The sequence below is a fragment of the Molothrus ater genome, chromosome 29, assembly GCF_012460135.2.
Source record: "Molothrus ater isolate BHLD 08-10-18 breed brown headed cowbird chromosome 29, BPBGC_Mater_1.1, whole genome shotgun sequence".
NCBI lineage: Eukaryota > Metazoa > Chordata > Aves > Passeriformes > Icteridae > Molothrus > Molothrus ater.
This window is the reverse complement of record NC_050506.2, coordinates 3062558-3083251: the sequence shown is the minus strand read 5'-3', so window position 1 is coordinate 3083251 and position 20694 is coordinate 3062558. Positions and strand designations below refer to the sequence as shown.

General features: G+C 44.0%; 1 protein-coding gene across 2 annotated transcripts; it reads right to left on the bottom strand.

Annotated features, from left to right (window-relative positions):
- Window positions 1-177: 177 nt before the first annotated feature.
- HORMAD1 (HORMA domain containing 1) lies at window positions 178-18713 on the bottom strand. Of its 2 annotated transcripts, XM_036398107.2 has the most exons (15): window positions 18559-18713; window positions 18035-18127; window positions 17871-17922; window positions 17427-17571; window positions 17062-17125; window positions 15256-15292; window positions 14883-14903; window positions 14758-14784; window positions 14125-14192; window positions 11729-11880; window positions 10285-10541; window positions 9800-9863; window positions 6516-6583; window positions 5753-5836; window positions 178-1848 (listed from the first exon to the last, which is right to left on the bottom strand). In XM_036398107.2, the coding sequence occupies exons 3-15, from the start codon at window positions 17901-17903 to the stop codon at window positions 1768-1770; spliced, it is 1101 nt and encodes a 366-aa protein (XP_036254000.1). In that variant the 5' UTR covers window positions 17904-17922; window positions 18035-18127; window positions 18559-18713; the 3' UTR covers window positions 178-1767. The 2 variants fall into 2 exon arrangements, with proteins under 2 accessions (XP_036254000.1, XP_036253999.1); XM_036398106.2 differs by lacking the exons at window positions 14883-14903; window positions 17062-17125; window positions 17427-17571; ... (1 more) ...; window positions 18035-18127; window positions 18559-18713 and having other exon boundaries at window positions 15256-15597.
- Window positions 18714-20694: the final 1981 nt, after the last annotated feature.

The following is a 20694-nucleotide window of genomic DNA, read 5'->3' as shown; positions in this document are numbered from 1 at the left end:
TCCCGGTGTCACGTTCCCGTTCCCGTCCCGTCTCCCTCTCCCATCCCATTCCCGTCCTGTCCCGTGTCCCGTTCCCATCCCGTCTCCCTCTCCCATCCCGTGTCCCGTATCCCGGTGTCCCGTTCCCGTCCCGTCTCCCTCTCCCGTCCCGTGCCGCCGGTAACGGAGCACGCCCGCTCAAAGCTGAACGCCGTTTAATGGAGGAGCGATGACGAACGGACATTGCTCATTTCAAAGCCAAACCCGCCAAGGAACGTTCAGCTGTCCCCGCCCTGCCGGCGGGAGCGGCTTCACTCCCGTTCCCTGAGAACGAACGGCTCGGGGGTGCAGGAGGGCTCGGTACCGTGTCCCACCCCCTGCCTCAAACCGTCCTGAGCACAGCCGGGCTCTGCCGGTGCTCCTTGGAACGGAGCAGATGAGCCGCGGATACCGAAATTCCTGCATGCTGGCAGAGAGCCTGGAATTCAAGGCATGAAGAAAGCTCGTTCTTCACCTGAGGATGGTGCTTCTGCTCTGGAAGAAATGCAAAGCATCCGACTCCTCCAACTGTCCCGGTAGGAAAAGCAAAAACTGTAACCCCAAAAACTGTAAGAGCCTGAAACTGACAGCCCAGCCCTGTGGAAAGCTCTGGAAATCACCCCAGAACCGGAGAGGTTCTGGGGCAGGCAGGTCCTCAGCTCAGAACCAGAGCCCAGAGGCACTGGGGAAACCTTGTGCTGGGGGATGGATTTCCTCCATCACCATCAGGACCTGGAGCCAACCCACAAACCCCCAAAAATCCAAGGATTTCTGGTCCTGTACAAAAGGAGTCTGGAATTCTTAAGCTGGGCTTCCTGACATTTTCCTTCCTTAAAAATAAACATCCCCATGAGATTGCTAATGGAGCAGAACAGATCCTTCAAACCAACAGTGAACAACCAAACAGGAGTGGAGAACTTGGGACAGCAGGAGATGGGCTACAAAAACTGCTCCTTGGAATTGCTGAGCTTCATCCTTTGGGCAACTAAATCTGCTCCTTGAGCTTCCTCCTTTGGGCAACTAAATCTGCTCCTTGGGCTTCCTCCTTTTGGGAAACTAAAACTGCTCCTTGGAATTGCTGAGCTTCATCCTTTGGGCAACTAAAACTGCTCCTTGGAATTGCTGAGTTTCCTCCTTTGGGCAACTAAATCTGCTCCTTGGGCTCACTGAGCTTCCTCCTTTTGGGCAACTAAAACTGCTCCTTGGAATTGCTGAGATTCCTCCTTTTGGGCAACTAAAACTGCTCCTTGAGCTTCCTCCTTTTGGGCAACTAAAACTGTTCCTTGGAATTGCTGAGCTTCATCCTTTGGGCAACTAAAACTGCTCCTTGAGCTTCCTCCTTTGGGCAACTAAAACTGCTCCTTGGAATTGCTGAGCTTCATCCTTTGGGAAACTAAAACTGCTCCTTGGAATTGGTGAACTTCATCCTTTGGGCAACTAAAACTGCTCCTTGGGCTTCCTCCTTTTGGGAAACTAAAATTGCTCCTTGGAATTGCTGAGTTTCCTCCTTTTGGGCAACTAAAACTGCTCCTTGGGCTTCCTCCTTTGGGAAACTAAAACTGCTCCTTGGAATTGCTGAGTTTCCTCCTTTTGGGCAACTAAAACTGCTCCTTGGGCTTCCTCCTTTTGGGAAACTAAAATTGCTCCTTGGAATTGCTGAGTTTCCTCCTTTTGGGCAACTAAAACTGCTCCTTGGGCTTCATCCTTTGGGCAACTAAAACTGCTCCTTGGGCTTCATCCTTTGGGCAACTAAAACTGCTCCTTGGGCTCGCTGAGCTTCCTCCTTTTGGGCAGCACGTCCTGGCTGGAGGGGGGCTCAGCCTGGTGCACCTGCCAAGGAAAACCAAGAATGGAATTACAGGAGCTCTGTGGGGCCAGCACAGGGCACAGCCACCCTCAGCAGGACAGAGATGGGACACAGCCAGAGCCTCCCCTCAGTGCCTGCCCAGATGTGCTGGGCCTGCAGGAACATCTGGATGCTATTTCCTGGCAGATCTGACCCACTGAGGAAGGCTGAGATGTTTTCCTGCTGCCACAGCTGCAGCAAGGAGCTGTGGCCAGCAGGAACTGCAGCACAGGACAAGGAGTGGTGGGTTCAGACTGGAAGAGGGGAAATTGAGCTTGGAGATAAGGGAGAAATCCTTCCCTGTCAGGTGGGGAGGCCCTGGCACAGATGATTCCATGGATGCCCCATCCCTGGAAGTGTCCAAGGCCAGGCTGGGAGCACCCTGGGATGGTGGAAGGTGACCCTGGCCAGGCTTTAAGGTCCCTCCATCCAAACCATTCCATGACTCCAGCTCTGCACCCTGCAGAGGCTGCCCAGCACCAACAACCCCCTGAGAGCTCAGTCCTGCTGCTTCTGACTGTCCCAGGAAAAGATGACCATGAACCTTTAGCTTCCATTCAATGATGACAATGAACCTTTAATTTCCATTCAATGATGACAATGAACCTTTAGCTTCCATTCCAAGATGACAATGAACCTTTAGCTTCCATTCAATGATGACAATGAACCTTTAGCTTCCATTCAATGATGACAATGAACCTTTAGCTTCCATTCCATGATGACAACGAACCTTTAGCTTCCATTCAATGATGACAACGAACCTTTAGCTTCCATTCAATGATGACAACGAACCTTTAACTTCCATTCAATGATGACAACGAACCTTTAACTTCCATTCAATGATGACCATGAACCTTTAACTTCCATTCAATGATGACAATGAACCTTTAGCTTCCATCAATGAACCTTTAGCTTCCATTCCAAGATGACCATGAACCTTTAGCTTCCATTCCAAGATGACCATGAACCTTTAGCTTCCAAGATGACCATGAACCTTTAGCTTCCATTCCAAGATGACAATGAACCTTTAGCTTCCATTCAATGATGACAATGAACCTTTAGCTTCCATTCCATGATGACAACGAACCTTTAGCTTCCATTCAATGATGACAACGAACCTTTAGCTTCCATTCAATGATGACAACGAACCTTTAGCTTCCATTCAATGATGACAACGAACCTTTAACTTCCATTCAATGATGACAACGAACCTTTAACTTCCATTCAATGATGACCATGAACCTTTAACTTCCATTCAATGATGACAATGAACCTTTAGCTTCCATCAATGAACCTTTAGCTTCCATTCCAAGATGACCATGAACCTTTAGCTTCCATTAATGAACCTTTAGCTTCCATTCCAAGATGACCATGAACCTTTAGCTTCCATTCCAAGATGACCATGAACCTTTAGCTTCCATTCCAAGATGACAATGAACCTTTAGCTTCCATTCAATGATGACAATGAACCTTTAGCTTCCATTCCAAGATGACCATGAACCTTTAGCTTCCATCAATGAACCTTTAGCTTCCATCAATGAACCTTTAGCTTCCATTCCAAGATGTCAATGAACCTTTAACTTCCATTCAATGATGACAATGAACCTTTAGCTTCCATTCCAAGATGTCAATGAACCTTTAACTTCCATTCAATGATGACCATGAACCTTTAACTTCCATTCAATGAACCTTTAGCTTCCATCAATGAACCTTTAGCTTCCATCAATGAACCTTTAGCTTCCATTCCAAGATGTCAATGAACCTTTAGCTTCCATTCCAAGATGACCATGAACCTTTAGCTTCCATTCCAAGATGACCATGAACCTTTAGCTTCCATTCCAAGATGACCATGAACCTTTAGCTTCCATCAATGAACCTTTAGCTTCCATCAATGAACCTTTGGCTTCCATTCCAAGATGTCAATGAACCTTTAGCTTCCATCAATGAACCTTTGGCTTCCATTCCAAGATGACCATGAACCTTTAGCTTCCATCAATGAACCTTTGGCTTCCATTCCAAGATGACCATGAACCTTTAGCTTCCATCAATGAACCTTTAGCTTCCATTCCAAGATGACCATGAACCTTTAGCTTCCATTAATGAACCTTTAGCTTCCATTCCAAGATGACCATGAACCTTTAGCTTCCATTCCAAGATGACCATGAACCTTTAGCTTCCATTCCAAGATGACAATGAACCTTTAGCTTCCATTCAATGATGACAATGAACCTTTAGCTTCCATTCCAAGATGACCATGAACCTTTAGCTTCCATCAATGAACCTTTAGCTTCCATCAATGAACCTTTAGCTTCCATTCCAAGATGTCAATGAACCTTTAACTTCCATTCAATGATGACAATGAACCTTTAGCTTCCATTCCAAGATGTCAATGAACCTTTAACTTCCATTCAATGATGACCATGAACCTTTAACTTCCATTCAATGAACCTTTAGCTTCCATCAATGAACCTTTAGCTTCCATTCAAAGATGACCATGAACCTTTAGCTTCCATCAATGAACCTTTGGCTTCCATTCCAAGATGACAATGAACCTTTAGCTTCCATTCCAAGATGACCATGAACCTTTAGCTTCCATTCAATGATGACCATGAACCTTTAGCTTCCATTCCAAGATGACCATGAACCTTTAGCTTCCATCAATGAACCTTTAGCTTCCATCAATGAACCTTTAGCTTCCATTCCAAGATGACCATGAACCTTTAGCTTCCATTCCAAGATGACCATGAACCTTTAGCTTCCATTCCAAGATGACCATGAACCTTTAGCTTCCATCAATGAACCTTTAGCTTCCATTCCAAGATGACCATGAACCTTTAGCTTCCATCAATGAACCTTTAGCTTCCATTCCAAGATGACCATGAACCTTTAGCTCCACTGTCCTTTTGGTTATTTAAAGCAATTGTGTTTGGTTTAATAAATTTATTACTAATTCAGTAAAATCTCTTTGAAAAGTACCCAGGGATGGTGAGCAAACAGAACAACCTTCTCTTTTTTTGTTACATCACTGAGTGACAAAAAGCACTGAATGTGACTGGTTGGAAGCAGGAAGGGACCTTAGAGCTCATCCAGTGCCACCTCTGCCATGGCAGGGACACCTTCACTGTCCCAGGGTGCCCCAAGCTGGCCTGGGACACTTCAGGGATCCAGGGGCAGCCACAGCTTTTCTGGAAATTCCAGAGAATTCCCCACCCTCACAGGGAACAGTTTCTTGTGTAAAAAGAGAGAAAAATTCACCCCACAGGTTTTGGAGAAGGATCTACCCCTCTCTCAGCATTCCCAATATTCCAAATATCAGGTGAAGGCCCCCAAAAGCTCCCAGAGCTGCAGCTGCCAGGCTCAGTCAGTGAAGGAGCAGCACAGACATGGGGCCCAAAGGTCAAATTCCAGCCTGGACACAACATCTGCTCCAGCTGTGCCAGGTGGGAAGGTTTGGGTCCCCACAAGGAGCACTGCCTGCCAGACTGACCTGATTTAAGTTAAAAAAAGGGATTTTTCTTGGAATGAAGCAGTCACATGGGTGAGGTTACCATTTTGGCCCAGTGTTTCCCAAGGAGAAGCACAAGGAAGCACTGGGTGAGCTGTGCTGGGGATCTCTGCTGGCACAGATGGGTCAAACCAGCAGGAAATTTGGCTAAATATCAACTAAACTAAGGAATTCTAAGGAATTTATCTCAACCTGTGTTACCTGCATCAAATCAGCTGCCAAGTCCTTGGGATGGAATTCTTTTTGAATTCTTTTTGGAATTGAATGGGAATTTAGGAAGTGATGAGAGTTTCATTCTGTCAATAGCAAATGCATTCAAGCTCTGAGTTTTATTCACTGTTTGCAACAGAAATGATGAGAATTAAAGAAAAATTGATACTAACAATGCAGCTTTGGAATATCTTTCCACTTCTTGTCCTGCTCTCTGACACAATCAGCTCAGATGTTTTACGGGTCAAATGATCAACCTGGAATCAGAAAATTGATTTTGCCTTGTTACAGCAGCAAAAAACAAACCCTGGAGACACCCAGCAGTGCTCAGTGTGGGGCATTCACTGCTCTGCACAGTGCCTGACTTCAGACTGAAACAGGGGGGGATTGAAATGGTGATAAGCCCTGGAAATCACAGCTTTTACAGGGCCCTGGCAGAGAGAAGCACGTGCTGGTTTCACCCAGGAAATCACTGACACTTACCTACAACTCTCCTGTTTTAAGAAATCTTAAGGACCTGTGTGAAGCAGTCCTCCATGTATAAATGCCACCAATTTCTACATGCAGGGAATATAACCTGAGTTATAAACTTGAATTTGTGAGTTTTAATCGACTTTTAAACAAGCTTTGGTTTGTCAGAATTAGCAGTGGAATTCCCATTAGGCAGTTTATTAACATGGAAATTACATTCCCCTTTTCACTCAGTAACAGTCCCAGCACCTGTTTGTTTTGAGAGCTATAGTTCAGAGCCTTTTGTCAGTGCTTTAGAATAGTTTGGGAAAACACCAGGAAGTGAAATGTAAAGGAATTTTGTTGCTGGAAACAGTGACTGTGGGAAATGAGGCTCCAGCAGATTACCCATGAATCACTCAGAGGAGGGAAGGAGCTGCACAGTAGCTCCAGAAACAGCTGAAGGTGACAGCAGAGTGTTCCTACCTGAGGATTAGAAACATGAGGGGGAGTCTGGATCCCTCCAGCTTCCTCTTCATGAGCTGAATTCTTTTCTGCAAGAAGGAAAGAATTGGAGAGTTCAATAAAGCTGTTAACACACCAACAATCCAGAGCAAACACCACCAGCTCTGCTCCAAGAACACTTTACAACTGCTGGGAACAGCTCCTTACAGAGCACACCCTGAACTCCACCAAGCTCTGAATTTCTTCTTGAACTCTGCCAACCTCCAGCTCACTGCAGGATCCCTGCAGGAGTGGCTTTGATCCCCAGCTCCCTCACACACTGCCCTGCTGAGGGGATTTGATTCAAACCCGAGCCTGTTTTGTGCTGCAGGACAGGGAAAAAGCCACTCTGGGCCAGCCCTGCCCTCCCAGCCCCAGCCAAGAGCAATGCCAGAGCCCCCTCAGTGCCTGCAGCTGCAGGAACACATCCTCAGGGGGGAACAGGCAGCTCCAGGCAGGTTTTTGCTGTTCCTAATTCATGCTGTTTTTCTGGGACACAGACAGGAGCAGGGAATGGTGAACGGGTGACCTTGCATCAGCTGTGGAACAACACAAGAATTCCAGGCTGACAAATGGATTTTCCCTGTGCCTCGTAGTTCCTGTAAATGAAACATTTGCCAACTCCCCAGGACAAGAAATTGTCTGGATTTCTGCATGGTTTTGGAACTTTTGTGACTCTTTAGAAGAATCAGGCACACCTTCATGTGGTTATTCCAGTTCTGCAGCCTACTAGAATTGTCAAGACCAAAATTCTGATCCACATGTGCTGTTTGCTACACATTTGCACCATTATTTTTCAACAGCATGGAAATGGCAGCTGGTTTGGCAAAGCTGCACATGTTTCTTCTCAAAAAAAAAAAACCCCAAACCCAACATTTCTGTACAGCAAATGGGTTCCAGATTGTCTGGATGCTTCTATCCAGCCTCTCCAAGAGGAGCAGATCAACAAGCAGCAATTCCTTCTTCAGTTTGTTTGGCAGCAAAGTTGAGTCCTCAGGCCCCTGGGCTAAACTGGACAATGTGAACACAAAGCAGGAGGAAAAGCAGAGGATGGTTCATCTCAAATCAGAAAAGGAAGCTCCTGAGATGCCTGAGGACAATTTGGTGTCTCATGTTTTGAGCTGGAGACAGATTGGGTGCACATTTTGGAGCTGTGATTAAAAGCCAGCAGTGGGGAGTTTCCAGGGCTGGAGGAGCCAGGACAGTTATTTACTGCCAGATTTTATTTACAGTGATAGGAAAAAAACACTTGAGGAAATTCATTTTTGTGTGATTCATCCTAACAAAAATACTTGTACCTATTCAAGTTCCTCCACAAGGAAAGGCTGAGAGAGTTGGGGTTGTTCAGGCTGCAGAAAAGGCTCCAAGGAGAGCTCAGAGAGGGACTTTGGACAAGGCCTGGAGGGGCAGGACACAGGGAATGGCTTTACCCTGATGGGTGGGACACTGGGAATTGGGAATTGTTCCCTGGCAGGCTGTGAGGAGAAGCTGTGGGTGCCCCTGGACCCCTGGCAGTGCCCAGGAGCCACTGGGGTCATGGAAGGTGGCCCTGCCATGGCAGGGGTGGCACTGGGTGAGCTTTAAGGTGCTCCCAAGCCACTCTGGGATTCTGTGATGCCAAAACCGTTCACCTTCAATTCTCCAAGTGCTGCAGCACACGGGGAAAGGGCAGCACAGGAACCAGCTGGAAACAGCAGAGCCAAACACAGAATGGTTCAGAAACCAAAACACACTCTGGTGAGGCCTCTGTTCATAAACCAAACACACTCTGGTGAGGCCTCTGTCCATGAAACAAAACACACTCTGGTGAGGCTGCTGTCCATAAACCAAACACACTCTGGTGATGCTTCTGTTCATAAACCAAACACACTCTGGTGAGCTTCTGTCCATAAACCAAACACACTCTGGTGAGGCCTCTGTTCATGAAACAAAACACACTCTGGTGAGGCTGCTGTCCATAAACCAAACACACTCTGGTGAGCTTCTGTTCATGAACCAAAACACACTCTGGTGAGCTTCTGTCCATGAAACAAAACACACTCTGGTGAGGATTCTGTTCATGAACCAAACACACTCTGGTGAGGCCTCTGTTCATAAACCAAACACACTCTGGTGAGCTTCTGTCCATGAAACAAAACACACTCTGGTGAGGCTGCTGTTCATAAACCAAACACACTCTGGTGAGGCTTCTGTCCATGAAACAAAACACACTCTGGTGAGCTTCTGTTCATAAACCAAACACACTCTGGTGAGCTTCTGTTCATAAACCAAAACACACTCTGGTGAGGATTCTGTCCATAAACCAAACACACTCTGGTGAGGATTCTGTCCATAAACCAAACACACTCTGGTGAGGCCTCTGTTCATGAAACAAAACTCTGGTGAGGTTTCCGCTGCAGGAACAGCAAAGAGAGGCACGAGCAGCTCCCTCTGCAGGTGCTGCGCCGGCACCAGCACAGCACAAAGAGCCCCGGGCTGTGTGGGGTTCTGGGCTAGTGCAGGGAAAATGGTGGCTAAAAGTGGGATTGGTGAGGAATTGAAGCTCAAAAAGCTGAAATTAAACAAAAAAACCCCACAACAAATAAACAGACCCAGAGCACTGGTTTTTGCACAGAGAATTCTGCTTCCCAAGTCTGCAGTAATGAGCTCAACAGTACAAAACCTCTTTGAGCTTAATGTGCAAACTAAATATTATTACAAACTAAATAACTCGGTAATTATTAGTAAAAAAAAGAGTAGAAAAAGCAAATAAAATTTATTTCTAAATATAAACCCCATTCAATTTAGCTTAGCTGATAAAATGGAACAGAAGATCAGAATTTTGAACAGTAACATGAAAACATGTTAGTCATGCGTTAACATGTTAACATTTGTTCACCAAGTGCTTTAAAGAATAAAGCCCTGATAGAAAATGAAGGCACAATCATATATGTGAAGGAAATAATGAAAAATTGAATATAGAAAATTGAGGGGTTTGAAAAATAGAAAAATTATTATATAATTTAACAAAAATATCTTATAAAAATATATTCTAATGAAGACTCTTATACAAAAGTTTAATATAATATTAAAATATAATAAATATAAAAATATAAAATAATATAAGAATAATACAAAATAATAAAAATATATAGTGTAAAAATAATATAGTGTAAAAATAATATAGTGCAAAAATAATATAGTGCAAAAATAATATAGTGCAAAAATAATACAGTGTAAAAATAATACAATGTAAAAATAATATAATGTAATACATCAAACATTACCTCGAGCTTCTGAAATATTCACATGATTCTCATCTTCCACTTGATTATCCAAGACAGGATCCTCCTAGATTAAGAAACAGGTGTGTCACTGGCTGCAGCCACACAAGGAAGAAGTTTCCACTCAGATGATTTAGGACACACTTTTGAGATGGATTTGTGGTGGAATAAACTGAAATAACTGATTGTGACATGGCAGGGTGAGGTTCCATCTGTGCCCTGTGCTGGGACACATGGCAGTGTCCCCATGGCATGAGCTGTGCCTCTGCTGCTCCTTGTGCACAGCATTGCTTGAACAGTGCCAGGCTGCAAAGTGGAGCAGTAAAATTAGGGGAAAAAATGAATTTAACACATATTGTCTTCCTTAAGCATGTCTGAAAATAGAGGGGGTTATGGCTTACACACAGTGAAACAATAATGGACTTTTTCTAGATGATACACCACAAAAAAATTCAAAAAGCCACCCAAAAGCAAGTCTGTGCTCTTACATTCATGTGCTGGCTCTCCTCCTGTGGGTCACCTCTGCTCAGCCCACACACCTGGAGAGGCTCAGCAGTCTCTCCCTGCTTTAGGATGCTCTTATCAACATTCTCCATGCGCTGTTTCTCGGTTGTAATTTTCAGTTTGAGCAGGTGAAAAGGCGTTGGCACTTCCCCCACGTTCAGGTACATGGGCTCCTCCTTAAACAGCAGCCCCTCGTCCTTGGCCTCCTTGAACCCTGGGGGTTGGTAATCAGGGGGGGTAACTGCAGAGAAATGAAATGGGGGAGAATGAAATCTGTTCTTGCAAAACTGATTTTAACTCTTTTCTCTTTTAAATACAGAGTTACTGCAAAAAATTGTGTGTGGGGAGGGAAGTATTCAATATTCAGTTTGGATAAATGAAGCACAACAGGCAAAGCCCTGGTAAAGCTCTTTGGAAGAGGTTGTAGATACAGAGAGGGAAAATAGAAGCTCTGATTTGTCATTGTAAGGCAGTAACACACTCAGAAAGCAGAGCCAGGTATTTGGACAGTCTCCAGGCTGGGAAATTATGCTATAGCCTGACATACTCTGGGAAACTCCAAGTGTTTTAAACCCCAGCCAAATGCAGTGAAGTCAGTGCCAGGATTGTGTCCCTGCAGTGAGATCACATCCCCTCCCCTTGGGATTCAACCTGTCCTGAGGAACAGCCACACATGAAACAACCTCACTGAGCAAGTCCCAGCAACCACCAAGATTATCCACTGAAAACTGGAAAATGCCTTTGTTTGGCTTGCTTTGCACAGCCTGATCAATCAGGGTGACATGGCAGTGTCCCCTTGGGGTGTTGCGATGTCCCCAGGACGAGGTGAAAGTGAGAATTTGACTCCATGTTCTCAGAAGGCTGATTATTATTATTATATTATATATTATATAATACATTGTATATAATAAAATATATATTATATACAATATATTATATAATATATAATGTATTATGTTACACATTATATAATATATATTATTGTATATATATTATATTATCATCTTATATAATCTTCATTATATAGTATGCATTATATAGTATGCATTATATAGTATGCATTATATAGTATGCATTATATAGTATGCATTATATAGTATGCATTATATACCATGCATTATATACCATGCATTATATACCATGCATTATATACCATGCATTATATACCATGCATTATATTACATTCTAAAACTATACTGAAGAAAGAGAAAGGATACATCAGAAGTCTAGAAAAGAATTAATAATAAAAACCCCCGACTGACTCAGGGAGTCTGACACAGCTGGCTGTGATTGGTCATTCATTAAAAACAATTCAAATGTTTGGATAAACAATCTCCAGACCACATTGCAGAGGAGCAAACATGGAGAAGCTGAGGCTTCTCATCCTGCCAGGAGAAGAGCTCCTGGCCAAGGGGTTTTTGAGCACACCCTCATCGTAGTAGAGGAGTTTCATGGTGAGGCAGACGTCGCTGGGCAGGGGGCTCAGGTTCTGCATCAGGATGTAGATCTTGCGGATCAGGAGGATGCTGGCCTTCTTGGTGTCGGCACAGCTGATGGGGCACTCGGACTTCTTGTCCCTGCTGAAAGCACACAGCAGCCATGGGAGGTTTTGTTGGGTTGTGATTTCAGGGTTTACCCCCAGAACTCTCCCCTGATAATTCCCTGCCAGGGGTGTCAGCCACCTCTCCTTTCCCCTCCCAGCACTGTCTGTCATTCCTGGCATTCCAGAAGGAATCCAGACTCAAACCCCTGGGGGGCATTGGGCCATCCAGGTGTCCTTTGTCCCTTGTCCCTCCCCTCCTGTCCCTGCTTGGTGGCTCCCTGCCCCTTCCCTGCCCCTCTCCCCGGGGTTAAAGGAGCAGCAACCCCGGGCTCAGGGAGTTCTGTTGGAGCTGGTGCTGGATCCAGAGGCCTGAGGGCCAGAATAAAGCTCTGATCCAAACCCTGCATCAGAACCGACTCCTTTCCTTCACCATCCCCTTAAAGCTTCTCCACAGAGGGAAACCTGAGGAGCACCAGAGCTCCTGCAGGCCTGGGCTGCAGCTCCCAGCTGGCCAAAAGTGTCCCTGGGGTGAGACACCACACTTGCCACTGCTTGGTTCAGCAGCAAGGGCCACACAAGCTCAGGCTATATTGGTAGATTCCAGTCAATTTTGATACAGAGTGAGCACTTTCACTCTCTGTTTGTTCACAAACATTTTATTGCCTGAGGTCTGAGATTGAGCACTGCAGTTCCTAACCCTGCACCTTCTCTGTCCCTTGGGAGATCAAAGCCTGAGCCAGGGACATCAGGAGAGTTCAGGGATCAGCAGCTGGCACCAACTGCTCCATCCTACATCACACAGTGCCTAAATACCCAAAGGAAATACTGAAAGACAAAAGGAGGTACTTGTGAAAGCCCCACTTCTGGGAAGCCCTACCTATGTGCTTTCCCTTAAATAAAGGCACTCTTGAAGTTTCCTCAACATTGAGCACATTTAGGCTCTCTAAATATTTCCTCAACATTGCAAATTTAGAAACATTTAGGCACTCTAAATGTCTCCTCAACATTGAAAATTTTCTACAGATCTATTTCCCACAATTGGTAATGATAATAAACCTGGTGCTCAAGTGATTCTTGGCATCCAGGTCCAACATTTCCATGCTCCCAATCCACCAGAAGTTGACCCAAATCCCAGCTCAATGCCAAAACCTCTCCCTCTGTTTCCCAGCTCCTCACACCTGAGCACCTGCAGAGCAGGGCACCTATCCCCTGGTATTCCTTTTCTATTTTAAGGAGCATTTTATGCAGGAGGGAAGCTGGGAGGAGTTTGAATTAACTATTTCAATTACTTGTCTTAAAATAAGCTATTTCTCTGTAGCTGTGACTGAGCAAAACGTTGGGGTTTTTAGGATGTTTTTTTGGGGCTTTTATTTTAGGGTTGGGGTCTTTTCACCATGGTGGAAAAGGGTCTGGAGAAGATGTGGGGAGCAGGGCTGTGTCCCCATTTTAGACAAACTGCTGGGGTTGAATGGGAACTGCTGGGGCCAGTGCTTCTCCCCCAGGTCATTAAAAACTCCTGAATGTCTCCTTGAGTTTGCCAGATTGATACAGGGGAAGGGAAGCTATGGCTTGGCCCAAAAAGTGTAAAAACTAAAAACAAACAAAGGAATTCTGAAGAAGAGAGGAATTGACTGGAGCAGCTTCATAGAATCACCAGTTATTAGGGTGGAAACATAAATCCCATCCCACCCCTGCCACCATCCCAGGTGGCTCCAGCCTGGCCTTGGGCACTGCCAGGGATCCAGGGCAGCCCCAGCTGCTCTGGGCACCTGTGCCAGGGCCTGCCCACCCTGCCAGGAGGAATCTCCCCTGGACATGTAGCCCAAACCTGCCCTTTTGCACTTTCAACCCAGGAATCCCCTCCCCATGGCTGGGGATGCCCAATGTTCTTATCTCAGCAATGGAAATTCCACCATGACTGAGTTGTGCATCACAAGTTACATTTCTATTGGGTTTTGGGTGTATTTTCTATAATTTCTGCTAAATGAGGAATTCCAGTAACATTCAGTATCTTCAGATAATTCAATCTGGTGTGAAGTTCACCCCCCCACACACGAATATCTCAAATATCCTCAGAGTATCAGACTCTGACACTGAGCATCATCTGCTGGGTGGATATTAAAATTAGGAGCATAATTCAACAAAATTATTAATAGTATTTTAGTAAGTATGTTGATAAAATGAAGTCTCAAGATGCAGAATTTCAAAAGCAAACAGATCAAATGCAGAGCTGTGACATTCAGGGGTGTCCAAGGGACATGGAGCAGTCCCAGGGCTGTACCTGCCAAAATCCAGGAGTGGCCCATTGTGGGTGTACTTGAACTTGAAGTGGTAACACTCTGTGACTGCCTGCAAACAAAGCCAGGAATTATCAAATGAATCCTGAACATCCTGCTGCAGTTCTGCTCACTGATCTGTCCACCTCTGAAGGAATAACTACAGCCCAACTCCCATGTGCTGAATACAGCTTCCTAACCCTCCAACAATTGACAGTAAAAATGCACAAAACTGTTTCAAACTTAATAAAAATGATGATTCCTTTCCAGCAATCACCATGATCAAATATTTTGAAAATCAGCTGAAGTTTTTAGCATAAAATATTCCAGTTTCAACAGCTATGAAAATGGAGCATTGGTGGTGACACCCAGTGGGTTTGGGTTTTCCAGGGTCCACAAATTTGTCAGGCAGAGTCAGGGTGGGACATTTCACTCTGCAGTGATTTTTTGGTTTCTTGCACAGCCTGAGAATACCCAAAAGCAATTCCATACATGGCAATTCCCACTGACCCCAGTCATTTTTACCCCTGCTATTTCAAAATGCTCTTTTTTATAGCTGTGCATGTTAAATATTCCTGCCTGTAGCCACATTTCATTGTATCCATATTATCACCAGTGAGATATTCCAGCAGATTTACCTGAGGATCTTCTGTCTGGGTATAAACCTGGGGTTTGGAAGAAAAATAGAGGAATCACAATGAGAACTACACATTCCTCAAAGAATATCCCTAAAAATATGTCCCTGCCTTTCAGAGATACTCACTGCTAGGACAATCTGTCTCAGCTGCCAGGAACATAAACAGAGAGAACAAAAAAACAAAAAGAACATTAAATATATTTCATTGCCCATTTGTGCTGCCCAAAGTGCTTTTCTCTAGCTCTGGAATCCAACACAGGCAGCTAAGGCCTGTTGGAAGAAAAACTTCTTCCTCTTCACTCCTCTCCTGTGGAGGAGAGGATTCAGCTGCAGAAGAAAACACCCACAGATCTCCCTCTGGCTTTCTGTGCTGCTGTTTACAAGAATTTGGTGCAGCAATGTTTGTGCATCCCACACTGCAGCTGACTGAGCTCAGCTGCTCCCTGGGCAGACTGAAATCAACACCTCAATGCAACTGAAATGAGACTGGAGCACTTACGTATTTCTTCTGCAAGGCATCATAGCATCCTAACATCCTGCAAAAACCAAACAACATTGGCCAGCTACTGCTAATTTTCATTTGTTTCTCACTAATAGCACCAAAAAATGAAATTTTTGTGTTTACTTTTACTGTATTAGAGCAATAAATAACACTCAGCCATCATTCTACCTTCTTAGCAGTGATACAAGCTGTGTAACACCAAATCAGCCCAAGCTCTTGAAAGAATCATTTAAAATATAATCTGGAGGTAAATCAATTAAAAATACAATCTGGAGGTAAATCAATTAAAAATACAATCTGGAGGTAAATCCATTGGAAATACAATCTGGAAGTAAATCAATTGGAAATACAATCTGGAGGTAAATCAATTTAAAAATACAATCTGGAGGTAAATCCATTGAAAATACAATCTGGAGGTAAGTCATTGATCAGTAAGAACATACTGTAATGCTTCAAACACCTTCCAACACATGTATTCATTAATCAGGGCAGCAGCTTGGTCTAATTGCAGGTGTCCATGGCACAGGGTTGGAGGAAGCTTCGAGGTCCCCTCCAAGCCAAAGCATTCCATGATTTTGTCATAAATCAGTAATTCAGCTGAACAGCAACACTGCTGAAGCACAAAGGAGTTTTGGCTTTTATTTAGGTGTTGCCATTTCCTTTTTGTACAGGACCCAAGCAGGGAATCAAAACTTACCCTGTTTTTATTCCTGATGTTCCTTTCAATCACAGCCAACAAATAAAAATCGGGTTTGGTGTGAACAAAAGGCCACTCCAAGAGGTCCCACAGCCCTTCCCTCCAAAGCAGGGAGCCTGTCCTGCTGCTGGCAGGGGAAGGAGAGCTGGGCTGCCCCTTGCATCTCCTCAGCCAGGCAAGATCCAGGAGGAAATTCCAGCCTTTTCCCTCCCTCAGCGTGTGACAGCACAGGGCTGATTCCACTCTAACATCAACTCTCAGCCCTCAAGCTTTGCTAAGTGCAGCTTACATTTCTCTTGTATTTTTTTTTGGTGTATTTTCTCTAATTTCTGTAACATTCAGTATCTTCAGCTAAATAAATCTGGTGTGAAGCTTCACCCTCCACATGGAATATCAGAATATCTCAAATATCCTTGTCCCAAAATCCCAACCCCTCAGCACTGCCAGGGATGAAGGCAGCATCCCTCCCACACTTTGGATGAGTGGGGAAAAGGGAAAAGAACCTTTGTGGAGGTAACAAAATACAGGAATATGTAACTAAGGCTTACAGAGGTTTCTAAAAAGCAAGGAGGGCACCTGGAACAGAATTCAGAGCTATTGTGAGCAGGAAAAAAAGCAGAAAAAGCAGCTGCAGTGCCAATCCCAGCCAGGTGCCAATCCCAGCCAGGTGTGGCACTGCTCAAACAGGGAGAATGGCACTGGCAGGCACAGCTTTGCCTTTGAACACTCTTAAAAAAATCTGTGAGTGAGATCTTTAAATATAAAGATGCAAAATGGTGGCTTTGAGTCTCCTGATCAACTAGAGAGGAACTGCTTTTAGACTTTTGCATTTCTGTGCACCCTTGAGTGCTCAAGAGCACCCAGAGGAATGAAGTATACAAATATATAGTGTAAGATCTTTAGTATTTCTTTAGTAAATATTAAATATAGTCACTCTGCAAACAGAGATTTGTGCTCTCCTAAGCCCTGAGCTGAAAACTCCATTGTTAAATCTGTGACACAAATGTGGGACAGAAGTTTTCGCCTTTATCTGCAAACAAGCAGGAAGGAACCTCTGAGCATTGAGCTGCTGAGGAAGTCTTACCTGTGTGCTGCAATCAACCTACCATTTCACCAGCTGGGTAGAGCCTGGAGAGTTTTTGTCTTCTCGCAGAATTTTGACACAAACATCTCAAAAAAACCAAAAAAATACACACAGATTTACTCAGGACAAAGTGCAATGAAAAGTTCATTGCCTCAGAGCACGTATCAAGAAGAGACTAAAATTACTGACAAGCATGAGCTTAGCTTTAATGCTGAGCTAGTAGCAACAATATTAACAAAATTTTAAACAAAATATTAACAAATTAAATTAATTTAATTCATATGTGAAGTTTCCATAACATGCACCAAAATGGCATCCATTCATTAAAAAGATCAGGTGCCTTTAAAAACAACTCCATGACAGCAGTTTTTGTCAATTATCCCTTACCATCCATGTATCTGGTCCCATAGGCACTTTCAGGGAAGATCCCCCTCAGGTATGTGATGCAGGACACTGCCACTGCCAGGAGCCTCTTCACCAGCATCAGGGATTGCTGCTCCGTGGCGATTTTCTTGGGAAATACAACTGCACTCTGAGAATCACAGCAAGAAATCAATTCATTTTTTGTGATTTAGAAAGTTCAGCACATTCCTGACAGTTGGTGTTACAGTATTTGTAGGACACAGCTGGTTTCTACCAAGTGCATGACAACAAAGTCCAGATTATTTTTCTGTAACTTTTTTATATCTATCCTTTATTCATAATTAAAAGACTCAATTACCCTGCTATTTTCACATTAAGAAATATCACACAGCACCTGGGTGCACTGTTCCAGCCAAAACTCCCCCATTTTCCCCATGATTGTGCTGAAACACACAAACAAAACCATACCACAGAATTCTTTTGCTTCTGAGCAGTTGCCATTCTGCAGAGGTTCCTGTACCTGTCAATGAAATACCTGCATTAGCACCTGGATAAGGAAAAGGGCTGCAGCTCTCCAGGGCATTGCCTGGATTTACAAACACCTCCTGCACAATTCATCAGCTCAAACAAACCTGTGTTTTTCACAAACCAGAGCAGGATGGCTCCTCTAATCATCCCCAGTATCAGATTCTTGATTTTCACAGCAGCACAGGCCTCCCCTGAGCCTACAGGACGCAATAATTAGAACATTTCTATCTGTACTTCTATGAAATATGAACATCCAAAGGCAGTTCTCTTCAGTACTAACTAGGGCCCAACCTACAGGATTTTCAAAGGGCCTTATGAAAATTCTCCACACATTTCAAACACCCCCAGATTTGAGTTGTTTTCATCTGTAATTTAAATGAACATGGGAGAAACAGAACCCTCACCACCCTGAGCGTGACTCCACACAAACTTTCCCCCCAGCTCAGGAATAACAAATTCACCCACACCTGAGGAAAACACCTTCCCCAAGTTAGAAATGAGGGCTGGATCACGAAAGGCACCGAGATCCCCTCAGCAATCCTCCATAAACCCCGCCATGGCAGCACAGGGCCGAGTTAGGCTGTGAGGAAGGAGCCGCCCCCCTCAGCCTCAGCTCAGAAACCACCACCTGATTCGAGGGAAACTGAGGCAGGCGCGAAGACACAACACTGCAGAGTAGCGCGGGGCGGCGGGCAACAAAACTCGGAGATGAGGTGTGGGTGAGTTGAGAGGAAATCGAAGAAAAATTACAGGAGAATGTGAGGAGAGAGAAGGGAGATGAAAGAAGGGAGATGAAGGAAGGGAGTTGAAGGAAAGGAGATGACAGAACCGCCCGCCCTCACCCTCAGGGCGCCTTTTCCCGCCCTCGCCCACAGCGGGCTCCGCCGCGGGGCCGTGCGCAAACGCAGGGGGCGGGGCTCGCGCTCAGCCGGCGCCGCGCGCACCGCGCATGCGCAGCCCTGCCCCGCCCAGCCCCGCCCCGCCCCGGCCGTGAGGGGTCGGGGTTGTGGAATGTACTGGCCGGCTGTGACGGAATTACAAAGATTTTCTTTTTAATTTTTAATCGCTGGTCCTGTACTGACACCCCAAAAACCCCACCCTGAGGGCGTTGTCCAAACGCTTCTGGAGCTTTGGCAGCTTTGGGTCAGCGCTATCCCCTTCTGGGGGAAGAACCTTTCCTGATAATCCAATTTAAACCTCGCTGACACAGCTCCAGCCATTCCCTCGTGTTATAGATACACGTTATAATATTGGCTTTTCGCAAATATTCAAATGGATTCTATATATGTGATGTTAAAATAACTTTGTTATAAAGGTATGGGTTTTATTTCTGTTGTTAATTAAGCTTACATATAATAATAAAATACCTATGCTTGTGTTAAAATGCCTGCTTGGATGGGATAGCATCCAGTGAACATAGGAGGAGGACCCTGCTATTGATATTCTAATTATCAGTGTGAAAATGTGTATTTTATTATTGGCTTTTGCAAATATTAAAATGAATATTATATGTTTTCTGTTAGAAAGTTATGCTGTATTTTCTTAAGTAGTGTGTTAAATATAGTTTTAGGTTATAACCTAATGTTAAAATAGAAACTATGCTATGTAAGACACTTTTTGAAGAAAGGAATGAGGTGCTCACACTGGTGGCAGCCACGGGACACCCAAATCTTTCAGAGAAAGAGAATTTATTGTTCCATTATCAGAAGAAATGAACTTTATCCTGCCTTGCTCAGCCCTGGAGACACTGGCAGGATTCAGAGGAAGAAGTTGACACTGCCCAGACAGAATCCTGTGTTTGAATGGAATTTATGCATCATGCATGAGGTGTATGAATATGCAACAGGTTATTGTTTTTAAGGGTTAATCCTCTGTTAACGTGGGTCCTTTTTCAGGCTTATTTTACCCAGAAAAAGGTACCCAGAATGTCTGTAACTCTTTGATTTGATTGTCTTGTATTGTCCTAATCCAAATTGTCCCAATTTTTTATTACTCTAATTATATTGCTATTTTTATAACCATTTTTTTACTATTAAACTTTTAACATTTTAAAAACAAATGATTGCCATTTTTCACATCTTGTGTTGTCCTAATCCTAATTGTCCAATTTTTTATTACCCTAATTGTATTCCTACTTTTATAACCATTTTATTACAATTAAACTTAAAATTTTAAAAACAAGTGATTGCTGTTTTTCACAATCAGCATTTAGTGTCTGAAGAAAATATAGGCCAAGGCCCAAAACTGAAGGTGATGATATGGACTAAATGGACTAAGAATAATAGATAATAAGAATAGATAATATGATAATGAACTAATGGACTAAAACCACAGCCAAGGAATATGCATGCTCTAAAAATGTGGACCCCAGGAGGAGCCATGCTAAAAAATTCTTGGAATATGTAAACTAGTTTGGGAAAAAAAATTACTATGCATAAATGTTTATGAATATGTGACAAGCTAATAGAATAAAAAAAGTATTTAAAGGGTATCCCCGAAGATAACAGGGATACCAAGCACCTGGCTGTAATAACTTTTGCTTTATTTTGTCTCCTATTGTCCTGTGTTAAACTTTTTACATTTTCACAGGAGAGTGACTGGGTTTTCACAGGGGATTGCTCTAGGTGATCTTTGGGGTCCTTTCAGACACTTTAATTTCTGTATTGCCTTGGAATAAAATGGCACAAGGTGTGTCCAAACTCCAGCTGGGCCAAAACAAAGTTACATATTTACACTTAATTTTGGGAAAATGGCACAATCCTTG